Source organism: Podarcis vaucheri, assembly GCF_965113315.1.
Source record: "Podarcis vaucheri genome assembly, chromosome: 8".
Classification (NCBI taxonomy): Eukaryota; Metazoa; Chordata; class Lepidosauria; order Squamata; family Lacertidae; genus Podarcis; species Podarcis vaucheri.
Genome location: NC_138766.1, coordinates 28275050 through 28292409, shown reverse-complemented (window position 1 = coordinate 28292409; position 17360 = coordinate 28275050). Strand labels below are relative to the sequence as shown.

Genomic DNA, 17360 nt, shown 5'->3' with positions numbered 1-17360 from the left:
TTCCCTAATGTTCCTTTTAAAGTTGCTAAGAAACACGAGCAGTCCTTAATAGCCAAACGGCAGATTTTAATGCTCATTTAAGTGTAAAAACCCCGAAAGGTTGAGATACAGCCAAACTGTTGACATGAGAAGCATGTTACAATTTTGGTGCAATAACAGGAAGAAATTTGATTCCCTTTCTCTCCCCCATACCAGATGAAGCTGATTAAAATGGACTTAGCGTCCTGTCCACCCCATGAGTAGGAACAGCAAAGAAACTGCTGCTTATCAATTATTATTTGTTAAATTTCTATACTGCTCTATACCCATAGATCTCAGAGTGGTTCAGTAACAACTGGCAACATTTCATAGAATAAATTTTTCCACCACTCTGTTAAATTCGTCTGCAAAGCGTAGGTGCAAATTATGTTTTCCTTCCGGCATCAAATGCAACCTGAAACAAAAAACAAAACACAAAACTGGATAAATTCTAGGTTAACAGGAAACACTGCAAGCATTTATTACTTAACCCTACACTCTGCCCAAGTGCATGCAAGAAGCCAGCTTGCTAGAAAGATTTTTATTTTCATATTTGGAATTGATATCTCAAAGCATCTGTGTCATAATTGATGGACATTAATGGTGGTGTCCGACTTTGATCATGCTACAATTATTTCCTGGTCCATGCTCATCTTTTTCAAATGGATATATCTTTTAAAAAAAGTTTTATGAAAAGAAGCAACATAATCTGCAGGACATGACTGCAGAGGAGTCATGTCATACCAAAGTGTTATGAGCTGCTGTGGCCATTTCAACATTTGAAGCAAGCACTGAGTTGGCAGCCTTATGTGCCTGTCTGACGTGAGCAAATTCGTAAACAAGTTTCAGTGAAACTTAAGCTCACAGTCTTTGTTGTTTTGCTATCTCTACAAAATTACTGGATTTTAAAAAAATGATCCCTTAAGGATTGTTTTAGCAAGGTGGTTAGCTTGAACTATGACAACATCACTGCGCTATTCATTGCAGAGCCTTCAAGACAGCTATTTTGTAGCTGCTACAGTATAGATTGCCTCCATTGTACAATGTTCCATTAAAGACTTGCAGCATTTAGAGTTTAGAAACTGTTGCTAACAGTTTCTAACTTCCTAATGCCGGTGTCTAATTTTGGAAGCAGGTCCTTAAGCTTTCATCTCAAGTTACTGACCCCAGACGCTTTGCTGAATTGCGGAAAATTGCGAAATGAATTTTGTGCTGGTTTGTTCAAGTTGCTCTTTCCACTTGCATTCAGAAATTGCATCTACTGGGCACAAATCTTTCCTATGAGATGGATCTGTCTGCTTGTGAGTATTTCTACAATATCATGGCTGGAAGCATTCTTTCGAATGATTGTAGAAGCCTGCAAAGTAGTTCGTTCTGAGCAACTGGAGAAGCTTTTTAACCTATTCACATAATTTTTAGCTTTAGTTTCTCCTGCCCACCTCCCCCAAAAAGCAGACTTACTGTGAACCCTTGATATGCTTGTGAAGATATTCAGGGTGAAAGCGTGGAACCAATGGATCTTTCTCTCCGTGGATTATTAACGTTGGGCAGTGAATATGAGGCAGCAAAGACTGACAGATACTGCCTGGGGGTGGGAAGTGGGAAAAAAGGTCAAGGTAATTTCCTTATTTATTTACTTTGAAATGGTAATATGCTTCACTGGGGAAATGTAATGCTAACACCACCTACTTCCTCTTGCAAAGGATGTGAAATACCGTAGTTGATTCTTCGGGCTGCAAAAAAAGAGATTTAGTAGCAACTGGATCAGTAACAGGAATTACCACAATGGGAGCAATTCCTTGAGTGCCAGTCTCTCTGATTCAGACAAAATTGCCAGGGTTTTCTTCCCCCTTCTCTCAGCAGATAGTTCTGAATTCTTAGACAACCTGTTCAAGCATGTACTGATATTTGTACTTAAAAATATGTGTCAGAATTTTATTCTGCTTTTGTGGGCAGTTTGCTTCTGTTTCCTTTTATCCCCCATCACAAGTGTCGGCACTTATAAATCTTGAGTTAAATATGTCGACTCAGCTAATGCAGGCAAGATGTTTTGTGTTCTGCACACACAAAATAAATTGGGTTCCAAATAACCCAATTTACTGAGTTCTGTGACCTATACGCCACCCTGGTACCACGGAAAGAAAGGACAACATTACAAGAGTTTAAAAGATGTCCTGGCAAGGCCTGGGAACACTGAGAAAGTGTCATCAGGAAATAAAACAGTGGCTAATAATCTGAGTAGCCCTAATCTCCTGATCTGCACTGCTGGGGTGTGTGTGTTAGGCTATGGTGAAGGTGCAAATCTGTTAGTGGGGTGGGTGTGGGTCTTAATGGAAAGCATTAAGTGGTAGCCAGCAGAAAGGCCAGAAATGGTGTCAGATTTGCAGATTTCCCCAAAGGAACCAATTCTCACATCCTTTGGCTAGGCCAGCCTGGAACTGGTGCAGCAAAATTTTTATTTCCACCTCTTCTGTCCTGGTTGTCAGAACCTGAGATGCGGTGGCTGATATGCCACTCTGCTTCTCCCCAGCTGGGACTGGGATAGTAATAATGGAGCTCTAGGTCTACGCAGATGTCAGTCTCACTGAGTTCATTGGGGCCTGCTCCCAGGATATGTGGGTAGGAGATTCTAGCCGGAGTTGCTTTGCCCAGCCTTGCTGCCCACTCTATGCCTTCCAAGTGATTCGACCGCTTTGTCCTTGATGTAGTGAACAGCCATTAGCTTTCAGAAAGTTTTTTTTATTAAAAAAGGTCTGTTTTTTAAAAAAAGCTCCTCAAAATTAGTCTCGAACGATTATTGCTTTTTTTAAACTAAGACTGGCAATGATTGACTTAAGCAGACAAGTGTAAGTAGGGAATGTTAATTTTTTTCTGAAAGGTGGAATAGAAAAGCAGAAATACCTTGTGTGCAATTAGGCAGTGTGTCATTTCCCCTGCGAAACGTTCCAACAGGCTTGCTTACTTAAAAAAGCAGAACCACGAGCAAAATGTACGGATCTGGCTAGCATGACGGTTATTTCAAGGTTGCAGAACTGTTCAAATGGCAGTTCCTCATTTGCAGGTGGATTGCCAGTCCAAATCTAAACACACACACACACACACACACACACACACACACAATTCCTACTCTCAGCAGCTCAGAAGCTTCTTTCCCCTTGCAGGTAGCATGGTGCTTTTCCAACCACTGCCACCAGTAAAAAACAAACTTCATATGACAAGAAAATGACAGCTGGAGAAACGGTCTGCACTCGAAATGTTTATCCCATGGCAGCCCTGTGTCAAAAGGTAAAAGGTAAAGGACCCCTGGATGGTTACGTCTGGTCAAAGGAGACTCGGGGGTGCGGTGCTCATCTCGCTTTCAGGCCGAGGGAGCTGGCGTTTGTCCACAAGCAACTTTCCGGGTCATGTGGCCAGCAGGACTAAACCGCTTCTGGTGCAATGGAACACCATGACGGAAGCCAGAGCACACAGAAATGCCGTTTACCTTCCCGTACCTATTTATCTACTTGCACTGGTGTGCTTTCGAACTGCTCGGTTGGAGGAGCTGGGAAAGAGCAACGGGAGCTCACCCCATCGTGGGGATTTGAACCGCTGACCTTCCAATCGGCAAGCCCAAGAGGCTCAGTGGTTTAGACCACAGCGCCACCCACATCCCAAAGGAACACAGAATTGCGAGGGGAAGTTCATTCATAGCTGCTAAAGGGAGAGCCTCAGCTCTGATCTAAATAATCACTTGGTGAAACACGGCTATAATCTATGGGAGGAGTTCAGTGCCTCCTGAGGTGAATAGGTGCAAACATTTCAGCTCTGACAGGACATTCTGCCCACTCCTCAGTGTCGCTCTGGGGTTTTTCCTGATCCTGCAAGCCAATTTGGGAAGTGGGATCATGAGGGAAGAGAAGTCAAGCCTCCATTGTGCTAATGGAAGTCCTTGTGTAGGCTTCCGCTAATGGAAGGAATTAGTTAAATCTGACCCATTGTAATATTCCAGTTATTTTTAAATGATTGCATTTGTATCCCACCTTTTCCCTCTAATCACACAAAGTCAGCATTAATTTTTAAATGCTGGCAAGACTCCTGGGAAGAAAGTTTGTGGATAAAGATGATTCTGAGATACAGCGATGGACAATAGTGAACTGAAATGCAACAAAACAGGGCGGAGACCTAAAGCTTATCAATGCCGGCCTCTATCTCATTTTAGCTGCAGGATTTCTTACCATTTGGCTTTTGTGCAAACTGGGAGATTCCATCCACCCAGGCTGCGCAGGTTTTGCTAAAGTAATTGTGGCCATACATTTCTTCCATTGGCTGCCTAGCTCTTTCACTCCATTTTGAAACATCACGGATAGCTGCGGACAAGGGAATGAAATGTGTATATTAAAAGAAGTCTCAAAATCCTGTCTTCTTATGAGGGAGCGGAGAACCTTTTCCAGCCCACAGGCCTCAATCCCCTTCCATGGCTAACTTTTCAGAGCTTCGTGCCAGCAGTGGGCAGGGTCAGTGCAAATTGATTCACACAATTAAACATGAATCCAGCTCTATTCTAGTATTGAGAGAGAGAGAGAACTTCTACCCACTTTTTTCTCCAGATAATTTTAATACATCTTTATTATGCCCCCATTACTCATCTTTTTTCTAGGCTAAAAGGCACCAAACATCATAACCTTTTTCCATAATGGACTGGATTTAGCCCCACTCCTAATCATTTTGACTGCACTTTTTCCAACTCTACTGTATCCTATCTTCACTTCAGTAACTAGAACTGTACACAGTATTCCAAGGCTGTCTGCACCATAAATGGGTATAAAGGCATTGGTAATTGTATTTTCAATCTCTCTTGCGAACTAGAATTTTGCCATTTCCATAGTACTTAGGATCAGCATTTAAACTGAGCTTTCCCTCACATCCTTCAATCCCTTTCTTGCTCAGTAACTGTTAGCTGGGGCCCCACCAGTGTATAATGTTGGGTTGGTAAAAATCCAGACATAAATAGTTGTTGAGATTTTGGGGGGCATTCATCCAATAGCCCCCACGCTGTCTGCTGCTGCCAAGCCCAAACCACTCGTGTGCCAGAGCCTGGATCAGAGCCACCTGTGCACCCCAAATTTTTATTTTTAATTTTTTAAAATCCCAGACATTTGCTTTAAAACGTAAATTTCCCTCCAAGTGGCCATGTACACCCCCCAACAGAGGACATGTCCTGGAATTTCTGGACGTATAGCAATCCCAGTATAACGTGAAGTTAGGATATTTTGTTCCACAGTACAGTGGTGCCTCGCAAGACGAAATTAATCTGTTCCGCGAGTCTCTTCGTCTAGCGGTTTTTTCGTCTTGCGAAGCAACCCTATTAGCGGATTAGTGCTATTAGCGGTTTAGCGGCTATTAAAGGCTTAGCGGCTATTAAAGGCTTAGCGGATTAGCGGCTAAAAGGGGGGGGGAGCGAAAAAAAATCGGAACACTCGCAAGACGTTTTCGTCTTGCAAAGCAAGCCCATAGGGAAAATCGTCTTGCGAAGCAGCTCAAAAACGGAAAACCCTTTCGTCTAGCGCAGGGGTCAGCAACCCGCGGCTCTGGAGCCGCATGTGGCTCTTTTACACCTTTGCCGCGGCTCCAGGGCGGATACTAGCGAGGGGAGGAGGCGCACAATGCGACACTCCCCACTGTGGCGGGCGCTGTACTGGCTGTGACATCGCATGGGGCCGTGCGTGTGTTAGTCACGCACCGTCCCAACGTCACCTTCCCACCCGCTGTCAGATCGGTGGGCAGCGGCGCGCATGCAATGGTTTTGCGGCTCCCAGGTTTTTTTTCTTTGGAAACGGGTCCAAGTGGCTCTTTTTGTCTTAAAGGTTGCAGACCCCTGGTGGTGGGTTTTCCGTCTTGCGAGGCATTTGTCTTGCGGGGCACCACTGTACTTCACTTGATCCTTACTCTGAGCTGCACTTGGCATTTTGTCATCCATTCATCCATTTTGGATAAATACAGTTCAAGCTCTTTGCAATCCTTTTTTTGTGTGTCTTTACTGCCCTGAATAATTGGATGTCATTAGCATATTGGCTGCCTCACTGCTCAGCTTAGTCGTTTATGAATAAACTAAAAGCACCAGCAACAATACAGCAGTATGCTAAGATCTCATCTCACTGCTAGAAGCTCTCACATTTAAGTTTTTACAAAGTTTTTTTTTCATGTAGCAGCAAAATGTGCAAATGTTTAGTTTTAAATTGAATTCTTTTTCTGCAGGGTTGTTAATTATTGTAGCTACCTGCCCCGCCCCCCTCATTTCTCTTCAAGAGCAATTCAACTGTTCCTTTAAAAAAAAAATCTTTTTTCTTTTTGTAACCACAATCCATAATACTTGATTCAAGAAGGCTTTTAATTCTATTTGCTGCTTATTCAACTGGTGCAAAACAATCTTTTTCTGATTTATCGTTAACTATTTAATGGGAAAATAGGAAGTATTGTAGGGAGCTGAAAAGGTGGATAATCCATTTTCTCCTCACATATATTATGAGTACAGTGGGAAAAGATTTTCTTATAATAGACCATTATAATATTTTCATTGTAATGCATTTTTATTACATTGGAGCATTAAGTTTCACATCTAGCAACCAAGCTTCCTTTATGTCAGCTACGAATATAGCTGAATCGTGAATTCTTTGAGATTACATTACTTCAATTTTTGAAATGTTTATGGTAGTTTAGAAAAGAAAATTAAAGAAAAACGTCAACGTACCCTTTCTACATTCATCTAATACATACCATTGTAAAGTTTCACATCCTCCTCTGAAACGCTGGCATTGGCTCCCCAAACCACCATTTTGTGGATAAGATTTGGATTCTTTGCCGCAGCAATGAGTGCTGTTATTCCACCGTCACTCCATCCCAGCAAGGAGAACTTCTTAAACTTCAGTGCCTTGTTTAGTACAGGGAAACAGACTGGAAATAACTCTTTTTTACAGCTGAATGGCTTTACCTGAAGACACAAGTCTCTTCAGAAGCAACCCTTCCCCACCGAAATCAAGGGAATTTACAAGTGGTGGGAGTTTGGCTATGTTGCACCTACTAAATTTCACCTATGGCGCTGGAGGCTTGCTAGATCAGGGGTTGCTACCTTGTGGCCCTTCAGATGTTGATGGTCTTGAGCACCCACCAACTCAGCCAGAATGGCCAATGGTCAGGAAAGATGGGAGTTGTAGTCCAGCAATATCTGGAGGGTCACAGATTAGCCACTCCCATACTGTATCCTGACAACCTACAAGAAGGGTAGGCAGCTCCCTTCTTCCAGATCATCTAAAGCAGTGTTTCCCAAACTTGAGTCTCCAGATGTTTTCGGGCTACAATGCCTAGCATCCCTGACCGCTGGTCCTCCTAGATAAGGATGATGGGAGCTGTAGACGTGTCCTAAGGTGAAAGACTTCTGGGAAAAGATTTATAATGAGTTGAAAAAAATGTTGAAAAATACATTTATTAAGAAACTAGAAGCCTTTCTACTTGGAATAATAGGATTGAAACTGCCCAGAAAAGATGTTAGACTGTTTTTGTATGCCACTACAGCGGCAAGACTTTTATTAGCCAAAAATTGGAAATCACAAGAGATACCAACAATAGAAGAATGGCAGATGAAGATGTTAGACTTTTTGGAGCTGGCCAACCTGACTGGAAGAATCCGCGACCAGAAAGAAGAGGAGATACATGAGGATTGGAAGAAATTTAAAGAATATTTAGCTAAATATTGTAATATAAGATAAATAGAAAATTCTTGGAAGTAATAAGTAGACTTGGGGTAGAATAAGAATTTGTGGTAGTAAATATTAATGATTAGAATATTAATAAAAGAGAATAAGATAGTAAATGGAAGTTAATTTTATTAGAAATATGATTTGGGAGAACTGTTACACAGGTGATACAATGAAATTCAGTTAGAGGGGATATGAGGAAGTCAGTTATCAATGTAACAAGAATTAGATTTGAAGAAACAAATTTTCTTTGTGTTTAGTTTATTGTTTAGTTTGTTGTGTTGTGTTAGTTTATGTGTTTTTCTGTTTTTTTATTTTTGTCATATATGTGGAAAATCAATAAAAAAAAATGGGGGGCGGGAAGGATGATAGGAGCTGTAGTCCAAAAACAGCTGGAGAGCCAAATTTGGGAAACCGTGATCTAAAGGAATACCCAAACCTTTGTAAAATTAAAATAGAGTAGGGATGACAGCCATCCCCTTGTGCTTTGAGTGAGAGTAGCCCATACATCTTGCCTCATAGGGTGCCAATTCTGCTAGATGCTTCTGCGAAGCACAGAGAGGCCTGCCACTTCAGTCATGATGGTTGCTGCCAAGCCATGATGGTAGGTGTGTATGAAGGCTACTAGAACATCCTCTGAGGGTTCGTTGCCACATGCTAGGGCAAGAACCATGCTCATTCTGGAGGTGGAGGGGAGATAAATTGGGTCACCAGATTGTAGGGCTAACATTATTTGCCTTAACCATTCAGGCCAACCCATTTGGTTCTCATTTTCTCTCTTCTCAATCCTCTTTGTGTTTCTCCAGGTGTTTTTCTCCAGAAGTAAGACTGGCTGTTAAGAGCTATGAGAGAAAAAGATTCGGCACCCTCTACCATGTACCGTCTTTTTCACTCTATAGGACGCACTTTTCCCCCTCCAAAAATTAAGGGGAAATGTGTGTGCGTCCTATGGAGCGAATGCAGGCTCCTTGGCTTCAGCGATAGCAACGCGAAGCCTCCGAAGCGCAGAGGGAGCGCTCCCTCCGCGCTCTGGAGGCCTCGCGTTGCTTTCGCTGAAGCCTGGAGAGCGAGAGGGGTCGGTGCGCACTCTACAAGCTTCAGGGATAGCCGCCTGAAGCCTTTGGAGCACAGCGGGAACTCGCGATGCGCTCCAAAGGCTTTGGGTTCCTTTTGCTGAAGCCAGGAGAGCAAGACTCTCCCGGCCTCAGCAGAAAGGGAGAGCTGTGCAGTGCCCCTTCAGCGAAGCGGGAGGAGAAATGGAAGGGGCTCCGTTTCTCCTGCCGCTGAGAATTTTTTTCCCCTGTTCTCTCCCTCCTATGGTCCGATGGGTCCTATAGAGCAAAAAATATGGTACCTCTTTAAGTTGTTTCCTTTAATTACATGCGAATGAATCAAAAGTTTTAGTGACATGCATTTTGGGTGCTAATACCTTACACTTGTTTTTGTGTTTGAATAGGCTATATATAATGGTGAGTTTTTTAAAAAAGGAATTAAGCTGAACAGTCTTTGAAAGGAATAGGTTGCTAAAGCAAAAAGGAGACAGAGGTGTCCTGCAACAGAGATATCCTGCTACTAAACAGTTAATCATTTTCATAAAGTTTCTGAGCCACAAACTCTGAGGTTCAAGTTTTGCTTGCTGTGTTTACTTCCACAACTAGCATTCTAAAACCCCAGGGAAGGAACACTTCAGTTCTCCAAAGGGTGTTCCTTAGAAGGACAAATTTACCTGCATCAAGTCCACAGCATCTTTTGCATCTCTTTCAAAAAAATCTTCAGGGAAATCTCGAAGTGGGGGGATTGACTTTCCATACCCGCGAGGATCCCAGGCTACAAGTGTGAATTGCTGCTTGTTCATAGACTTCAGCTGTGGTCCAAAATCGGTCTGGCTACTCCCTACAAAAAATAGGTGAAATAATTGCACCAAAACAGACAATCGTTATGCCCAGGGCTGTTTTCAGCCAGAACTCAGTCCTAGCACCGCTGAAGTGGATGCCATTGCCATTATAAGAGAACAACAGTGAGTTCTGGCACCTCTTTTTCTAGAAAAAAAGCACTGGTATGCACATTTTACGTTTAAAAGGAAACTCTGCCTTATGGGTACCACCCAATAAACCAACTTTGTGTCTTTATTTCTCTGCTCAAGGAGTTACAGATCTGACATAATATCCTACAGCTACTGACCACAGTCACAGATACTCTCCTACAATGATGAGCAATTGGAAATTAAGCCCCAACAGCTATATTTACAGTGGTACCTCTGGTTACAAACTTAATTCGTTCCGGAGGTCCGTTCTTAATCTGAAACCGTTCTTAACCTGAGGTACCGCTTTAGCTAATGAGGCCTCCTGCTGCCGCCGTGCCACCAGAGCGTGATTTCTGTTGACATCCTGGGGCTGTGTTTAAATAAAAAAATTCCTTCCAGTAGCACCTTAAAGACCAACTAAGTTAGTTCTTGGTATGAGCTTTCGTGTGCATGCACACTTCTTCAGATACACTGAAACAGAAGTTGCCAGATCCTTCTATATAGTGAGAAGGTGGGGAGGGGTATTACTCAGAAGGGTGGTGGGAATGGGAGATTGGCAGATAGCTGAGATGGGCCTGTTGACGACTCTTAACGACTGTAATAGGTCTTACAGGAAAAGGCAAGGGGTGAGAGGGTGAGAAATGGCTTAGTTATGTATAAGAAGAAGAAGAAGAAGAAGAAGAAGAAGAAGAAGAAGAAGAGGAGGAGGAGGAGGAGTTTGGATTTGATATCCTGCCTTTCACTCTCTTCAGGAGTCTCAAAGCGGCTAACATTCTCCTTTCCCTTCCTCCCCCACAACAAACACTCTGTGAGGTGAGTGGGGCTGAGAGACTTCACAGAAGTGTGACTGGCCCAAGGTCATCCAGCAGCTGCATGTGGAGGAGCGGAGACTCGAACCCGGTTTCCCAGATTACGTGACTACCGCTCTTAACCACTACACCACACTGGCTCTCACTGGGATAAGAATCCAATGTCTTTGTTCAAACCAGGTCTCTCCATGGTTTTAAGTTTGGTAATGAGTTGCAATTGTAACTGTAACTGGGGCTGTGTTTGTAACCCAAGGTACCACTGTACTTAATATCTATGCCCCATATGCTTACAATCAATGGTATGAGGACACCTTTTGACCAGGGAAATGTCGCCCAATGCACCAGACTTGTTCTAAGAATTGTTCTTGCTTACACTGTAGGGGCTTGGTGCAAGAGAGCTCAGGACTCATTTGACTGTTGCGGAGAAGGGGGAAATTCAACAGGTGTAGCTTGCGTGAGAACTCTCATCACCAAGGAAGACCACATGGTGGGATATGTGCATAAGAACATAAGAGGAGCTCAAAGGCCCATCACAGCCAACATCTTGTTCTCACATGGGACAATCAGATGCCCATGGGATGCTCACATTGAGGACCCAAGTGCAAGAGCCCTCTCCCTTCCTGTGGTTCTCAGCAGAGAAGCATTAAGGTCTCTAACTGTGCAACAGATTTCATGACTAACAACCATCAAAAGCCTTCTCTTCTCTGCCTTTGTCTAGCCCTCTCTATGTTGAAATAAGAGATGAGGCAATAGCTTTTGCGGAGAATTGAAAGCAGCTTGGAATTAAGGGCTGCTGCTCCTCACCTGCACACCTGTCATCCTCTTTTTACCTTTGCCATCCTTGCAAACACCTGTTTGACCAGAGGCAAGAAAAACGTCTCTACACCCAGGCAGGCAATGCCTCTTTCCAATCCAGTTCTAGGTCTACATTCTTAAAAACTGCATATTTGGCCTAAATAGGTAAACAAACATGTAGAAGTCCGTGAACACTCCTGAATTAAATAAGTGGCACAGAAGGCGCCTTATATCTTAGTAATAATAATAATAATTTATTATTTGTACCCCGCCCATCTGGCTGGGTTTCCCCAGCCACTCTGGGCGGCTTCCAACAAAGATGAAAAATACACTAAAATGTCACATATTAAAAACTTCCCTGAACAGGGCTGCCTTCAGATGTCTGCTGAATGTCAAGTAGTTGTTTATCGCTTTGACATCTGATGGGAGGGCGTTCCACAGGGCGGGTGCCACTACCGAGAAGGCCCTCTGCCTGGTTCCCTGTAGCTTTGCTTCTCACAGAGAGGGAACCGCCAGAAGGCCCTCGGCGCTGGATCTCAGTGTCCGGGCTGAACGATGGGGGTGGAGATGCTCCTTCAGGTATACTGGACCGAGGCCGTTTAGGACTTTAAAGGTCAGCACCAACACTTTGAATTGTGCTTGGAAACGTACTGGGAGCCAATGTAGGTCTTTCAAGACCGGTGTTATATGGTCTTGGCGGCTTAGCTACAAAATGGATTACTTCTGTATGATGGCTATGCTCAATCTCCACTGTCTGAGGCAGGATGACTGTGAATCAAAAGTGGGGAAAGTTGTACTTGGGTCCAGCTGGTCTGGGTGACCACTGTGAGAAAAAGTTGGTGGACTGAGTTGTTTTAGCTCCTTACAAGATTTTTAAAAAATCATTGCCACTCTATAAGAGTGTGAATGGTATGAGTAAGCCTGGTTCTTGTGTATATATATGTCTTATCGAGGAAAAGAACATCACCAAGAAAGACCACAAACATAAGACAAAGACCAAAGACGTAAGACAAAAAGATCCAAACCTAACATTCCAGGGAGAAGCAGGACAGCGTGGCTTCCACTTCCCGTTTGCTGATAATGTAGTCGGATGCCATTCACTTCAACTTTAGCTGAGGTTACTGAAGTGCTAGAGGAAATATCAGCCCCCCCCAACAAATAACATTTTAGCTTTATAACACCTGAATTGGAGAATCAGACTGCCCAGTCTTACTGTTAAGACTGATGCTGTTAGTGAAAGAAGGATACAAAGTGCAGTTGTTTGCACTTTAGGTACAGAAGGAATTTTTTGTCCTGTGCGATAGGAGTGAAGTTGCCAAAAATTAGAAAAACAGAATTGTGCTCTGAGGCTGTTCTTTTAGCAGACTGTGAAAGATTTACTCAGTGCTTTGCCAGCTTTTGAAGGAGGATGGGCCTTCAGCTGCTGGGGAATAAACAAATGAAGCATCCTCCTGTATGGAAACACAGGGTGCTGCTATCCAGCAAAATGGCTCTGTAAGTGCAAGGATTTTTGTTTATGCAGTGGACCCCTCTCTCCTTTCTTTGTGCACCCCCCCGCCCCAAATCTGCTCCAGAGGCAGGTCGGAGGAGAACTCCAGAACAGATTTAACTGCCGGGATTGTTGACTTAAAATCCGGGTACAGTGGACGCTCAGGTTGCAAACGTGATCCGCTCAAGAGGCACGTTTGCAACCTGCAGCATTCGCAACCCACAACCCCCATGTCTGTGCACGCGCGGGTCAGGATTTGGTGCTTCTGCACATGCGCAAAGCGCAATTTAGCACTTCTGCGCAAGCACTGAAACCTGGAAGTAACCCGTTCCGGTACTTCCGATTTTGGCGCGGTGTGCAACCCGAAATCGCACAACCTGAGGTATGACTTTACTCTACAAAAGATGAGGAACAGCAGTGCGTTACTGCGACATTTGTAAACCAAATCCTTCAGCCTCATTTGATCTGAGTTTCTTCTCCCACACAGATCTCCTTACAATCCAAATTCAGAACTATCAATTACATCCCGTTGTGAAGCGAGTAATGTCACTTACTAATTGCATGCTGGTATTTTAGTTATTAAATGGGCGTATAGGTGCAGAAAAAAAGTAAAACTGAGATTTGATGCTCTTAAAGGAACGGAGCAACCATTTCGAGTTATATTAAAACATCGCTCCCAGGGTTCTGTCAGGCTCCCCTGACAGATAAATGTTGGACTCCAACTCTCCTGTTCTGGAGTCATACTTCTTTAAGGAATGGCACCCAGAATGCATAATATTCTCCTGAGCTTCCAATAAAATGCTCAGCATGGCCTTGCTTCCGCCAAGTCCCTTGTTTTAGTCATTATCTGCTGTTTTAGTCAGTATCTGCCAGTCTGTTGAGTTAATGACTAACAAAGGCACAAAAAGATAATGGATCCACTAATCTAGACATTGGACTGGGGAGCGGGGAAGTGTGATACCAGCAAATATGTTTATTTAGGAAGGAAAACCGAATCGCATGGGCAACAACTGCAATACTGCAAGCTCACAGCTCTCGTTCAGCTACTTATAGTGCATATGGTCCTTGCTTATAATCAAATCTTGGGAAGGATTCCTGTTCTTCTGCAACTGTGCTGTTTTCACATGGTACTTTCTGGATGTGATAAAAGGAGCCGTGCACTGGGCGCGGCCAGGATTTATGTTAGGGGGTGCAGAACCGAGCTATCTGCAAGTATTTTTTATTTATTTATGGCTAGGAGTTATTTCTCTTTGTTTTCCGATGTATTTCTTATCAAACAAACACAACAAATATTAAATTAATATTAAATTAAATTAAATTTAAAAATAATATCGGTGTGGCGCGAGCAAATCTTTATGCAGAAAGTGTGGCCCAGAGAAAAAAAGCTTGGGAACCACCGGGCTGCGCGCTATGCTCCCTAACCTTCCACGTTAGGCACGCACGGGTCTCCTCCCCCGTCCTTCAACGTTCTGCCCACCGCCCCGTGGTCGTCGGAAGCCACCGACTGCGCGCGCGCACAATCCCTCCCCCGCCTTCCCGTCTCTAAGTCGCTGAGGCTGCAGAGCCTCCCCCGCCTCGTCTGTCCGCCCCGTCTCAACAGGGAATTTACCCGTAGGAAGCAGCCGGCGCCTGGGAGACCCGCAGCGTTGCTCCCCCCTGCGCGGAGCGGGAGAGCTGCGAGAGAAGGCGCCGCAGCAACAGCCCTCCGCTTCTCGGCCGAGCCATGGCCCTTTCTGGTTCTGCCGCGCGGTGGCTCCGCCTTCGCCTTCCCAAGGGAAGGACGGGGGACCGAGCGGCGGATCCTCGAAGGGTTAACAGGCGCCGATTTCACAACCAAGCTGCAGGCCGGGCAGGAGAAGCAGGGCTGGCCCTATCGTTATTGGGCAGGCTGAGGCGACCCATTTGGCGTGGGTTTTGGTTTAGTTTTGGCTTTTAATCAGAACTACAAGCTAAACAATTTCCAAAAAAAATAAAGGAAAAAAATGGATTTTGCTATGTGCAAATGGCTTAGATACCTATTAGGTCCATAAATTACCATATAGCATATATAGCATGTAGGGACGTGGGTGGCGCTGTGGGTTAAACCACAGAGCCTAAGACTTGCCGATCACAAGGTCGGCAGTTCAAATCGCTGCGACGCGGTGAGCTTCCGTTGCTCAGTCCCTGCTCCTGCCAACCTAGCAGTTCGAAAGCACGTCAAAGTGCAAGTAGATAAATAGGTACCACTCCGGCAGGAAGGTAAACGGCGTTTCCATGCGCTGCTCTGATTCGCCAGAAGCGGCTTAGTCATGCTGGCCACATGACCTGGAAGCTGTACGCCGGCTCCCTCGGCCAATAAAGAGAGATGAGCGCCACAACCCCAGAGTCGGTCCCTTTACCTTTAGGTCCATAAATTACCATATAGCATATATTCAACACAAAAAACACGGACAACTTGTTGTTGACAAAGGACAGCTGGACATATAAATGGCCCCATTACCTTCAGTAGCTTAGGGCCTCATCAAACCTAAATCCGGCCCTGCTTTTAATTGTTTCGTTTATTTCCCCCGCTTATTGCTAGCAACTTTTTTTTTATCCCTTTAATTCTTTTAAATCCGATTCTTTGTTCCTGCACTGCAGGGGGTTGGACTAGATGACCTTTGCGGTGCCCCATCCCGACTATAATTCTGATTCTAATTGCAATTGAAGGCCAGGGTGTGGAGTGTTGGAGGGGTAGTACCTCTGGTGGTGGGGAGACACATCATGCTCCTTTTGGTCCCCCACCTTGCACTTCGCTCTCACCCGTGGCCCCTGACATGCGGAAGCAGCTGCACCCCAGGAAGGGCTTTGACTGGCTGGCTAAACCAGGGGAGGGTAGCCGATGATGGGGCTCAAACCCTTGGTGAGATAGGGACTTCCCCTGCATGTGAAAAGAAAAGCTTGGAAAAAGAGATTAGCTAGATTCATGGGGGGGGGGGAGAGAACTCATTGGGGGCTGCGTCAACTAGGACAAGTTGAATGAAGCCTCAATGTTCTGCTGCAGTTTATCACAATACAGTGGTACGTCAGGTTAAGTACTTAATTCATTCTGGAGGTCCGTTCTTAACCTGAAACTGTTCTTAACCTGAAGCACCACTTTATCTAATGGGGCCTCCCGCTGCCGCCGCCGCCCCACCACCCCACGATTTCTGTTCTCATCCTGAAGCAAAGTTCTTAACCTGAGGTACTATTTCTGGGTTAGCGGAGTCTGTAACCTGAAGCTTCTGTAACCTGAAGCATCTGTAACCCAAGGTACCATTGTATAGTGGTACCTCTGGATGCGAACGGGATCCATTCCGGAGCCCCATTTGCATCCTGAGTAGAACGTAACAGGCGTCTGCGCATGCACGGGTCACGTTTTGCCACTTCTGCACATGTGCGCGATGTCATTTTGAGTGTCTGCGCATGCGCGAGCAGCGAAACCTGGAAGTAACGTGTTCCATTACTTCTGGGTCGCCACGGAGCATAACCTGTACCAGCTACTGGCGCGCAGGTGTGAGAGGCGTGCTAGACTAGAGGACTGGTTCCCTGGCTACTGTTGGAAAGGGCATGCTCAACTTCCTGCACCTTATCCAGTGGAGCTCTTTATATTTATGTCTTCATTGCATTCCTAGCCCTGCTTTTCTCCAAGGGGCACAAGGCGATCCTTCCCACTTCCTAGCAACCCTGCGAGTAGCCCAAGCTCACTCAGTCTACTTCTTGGCTGAGTGGAAATTTGAATCTGGGTCTCCACAGCCCTGGTCTGTCACCCTAGGCTGGCCTCAACCAGAGCCAGGGCCTTCTCAGCTGTGGCCCCAATCTGGTGGAAGGCTCTGTCACAAGAGACTAGGGCCCTGCGGGACTTGACATCTTTCCACAGGGCCTGTAAGACAGAGCTGTTCCACCAGGCCTTTGGCCAAGGGACAGTCTGACCCCCTCCTTCTGTAATCCTCATAGAACTCTAGCCCAGTGGTTGCCATTAATTTGATTCTGAATTGATTTGAGAATGTATTTTAATTAATTGATTGTGATTTTATGTAAACTCTGCTGTTTTTATTGTTGTTACCCGCTCTGAGCCCAGCTTTGGCTGGGGAAGGCAGGATATAAATAATAATAATAATAATAATAATAATAATAATAATAATAATAATAATTAACTACCACACTAACTTGTTCTTACAATTTGTTAACTCTGCTAATGATGATGATAACATTTTTATACCCTGTTTTCTACAAAAATACACAGGACAGCTTTCACAAAGTCTACACAAAACAAAATAAGTCATGCAGATACATTTTAGGAGGCAAAATGAAACCTAAAAATGAAACAAACTAGCACATGAAACCAACAGCAGCTAAAAACAAGGAGCAGTTCTAAAAAAACAGTTTAAATAATAATTCTCCCCAAGTCCCAGGATGGTAACATTGTAGATAAAACAGCTTAAAACAAATGGCAGTCACTACCAGAGTGGGTCCCAAAGTATGTATATTTTACA

General features: G+C 44.5%; 1 protein-coding gene across 1 annotated transcript; it reads right to left on the bottom strand.

Moving 5' to 3' along the window:
• Positions 1–45: 45 nt before the first annotated feature.
• Positions 46–14636, bottom strand: BPHL (biphenyl hydrolase like). Its single transcript, XM_082234653.1, has 7 exons — positions 14477–14636; positions 12404–12507; positions 9478–9644; positions 6775–6928; positions 4236–4367; positions 1480–1603; positions 46–433 (listed from the first exon to the last, which is right to left on the bottom strand). Exons 1-7 carry the CDS (start codon positions 14590–14592, stop codon positions 346–348), a joined length of 885 nt encoding a protein of 294 aa, XP_082090779.1. The 5' UTR covers positions 14593–14636; the 3' UTR covers positions 46–345.
• Positions 14637–17360: the final 2724 nt, after the last annotated feature.

Excerpts from the sequence above, each read along its gene's own strand:
- BPHL (XM_082234653.1), bottom strand. The coding sequence starts at position 14,592 with ATGGCTCGGCCGAGAAGCGGAGGGCTGTTGCTGCGGCGCCTTCTCTCG. Across the intron at positions 9,645-12,403 it reads GCTTCTCCCTGGAATGTTAG|GGAGTAGCCAGACCGATTTT; the intron begins GTTTGGATCTTT and ends TATTTTTTGTAG. Across the intron at positions 4,368-6,774 it reads GGATGTGAAACTTTACAATG|CTATCCGTGATGTTTCAAAA; the intron begins GTATGTATTAGA and ends CCTTGTCCGCAG.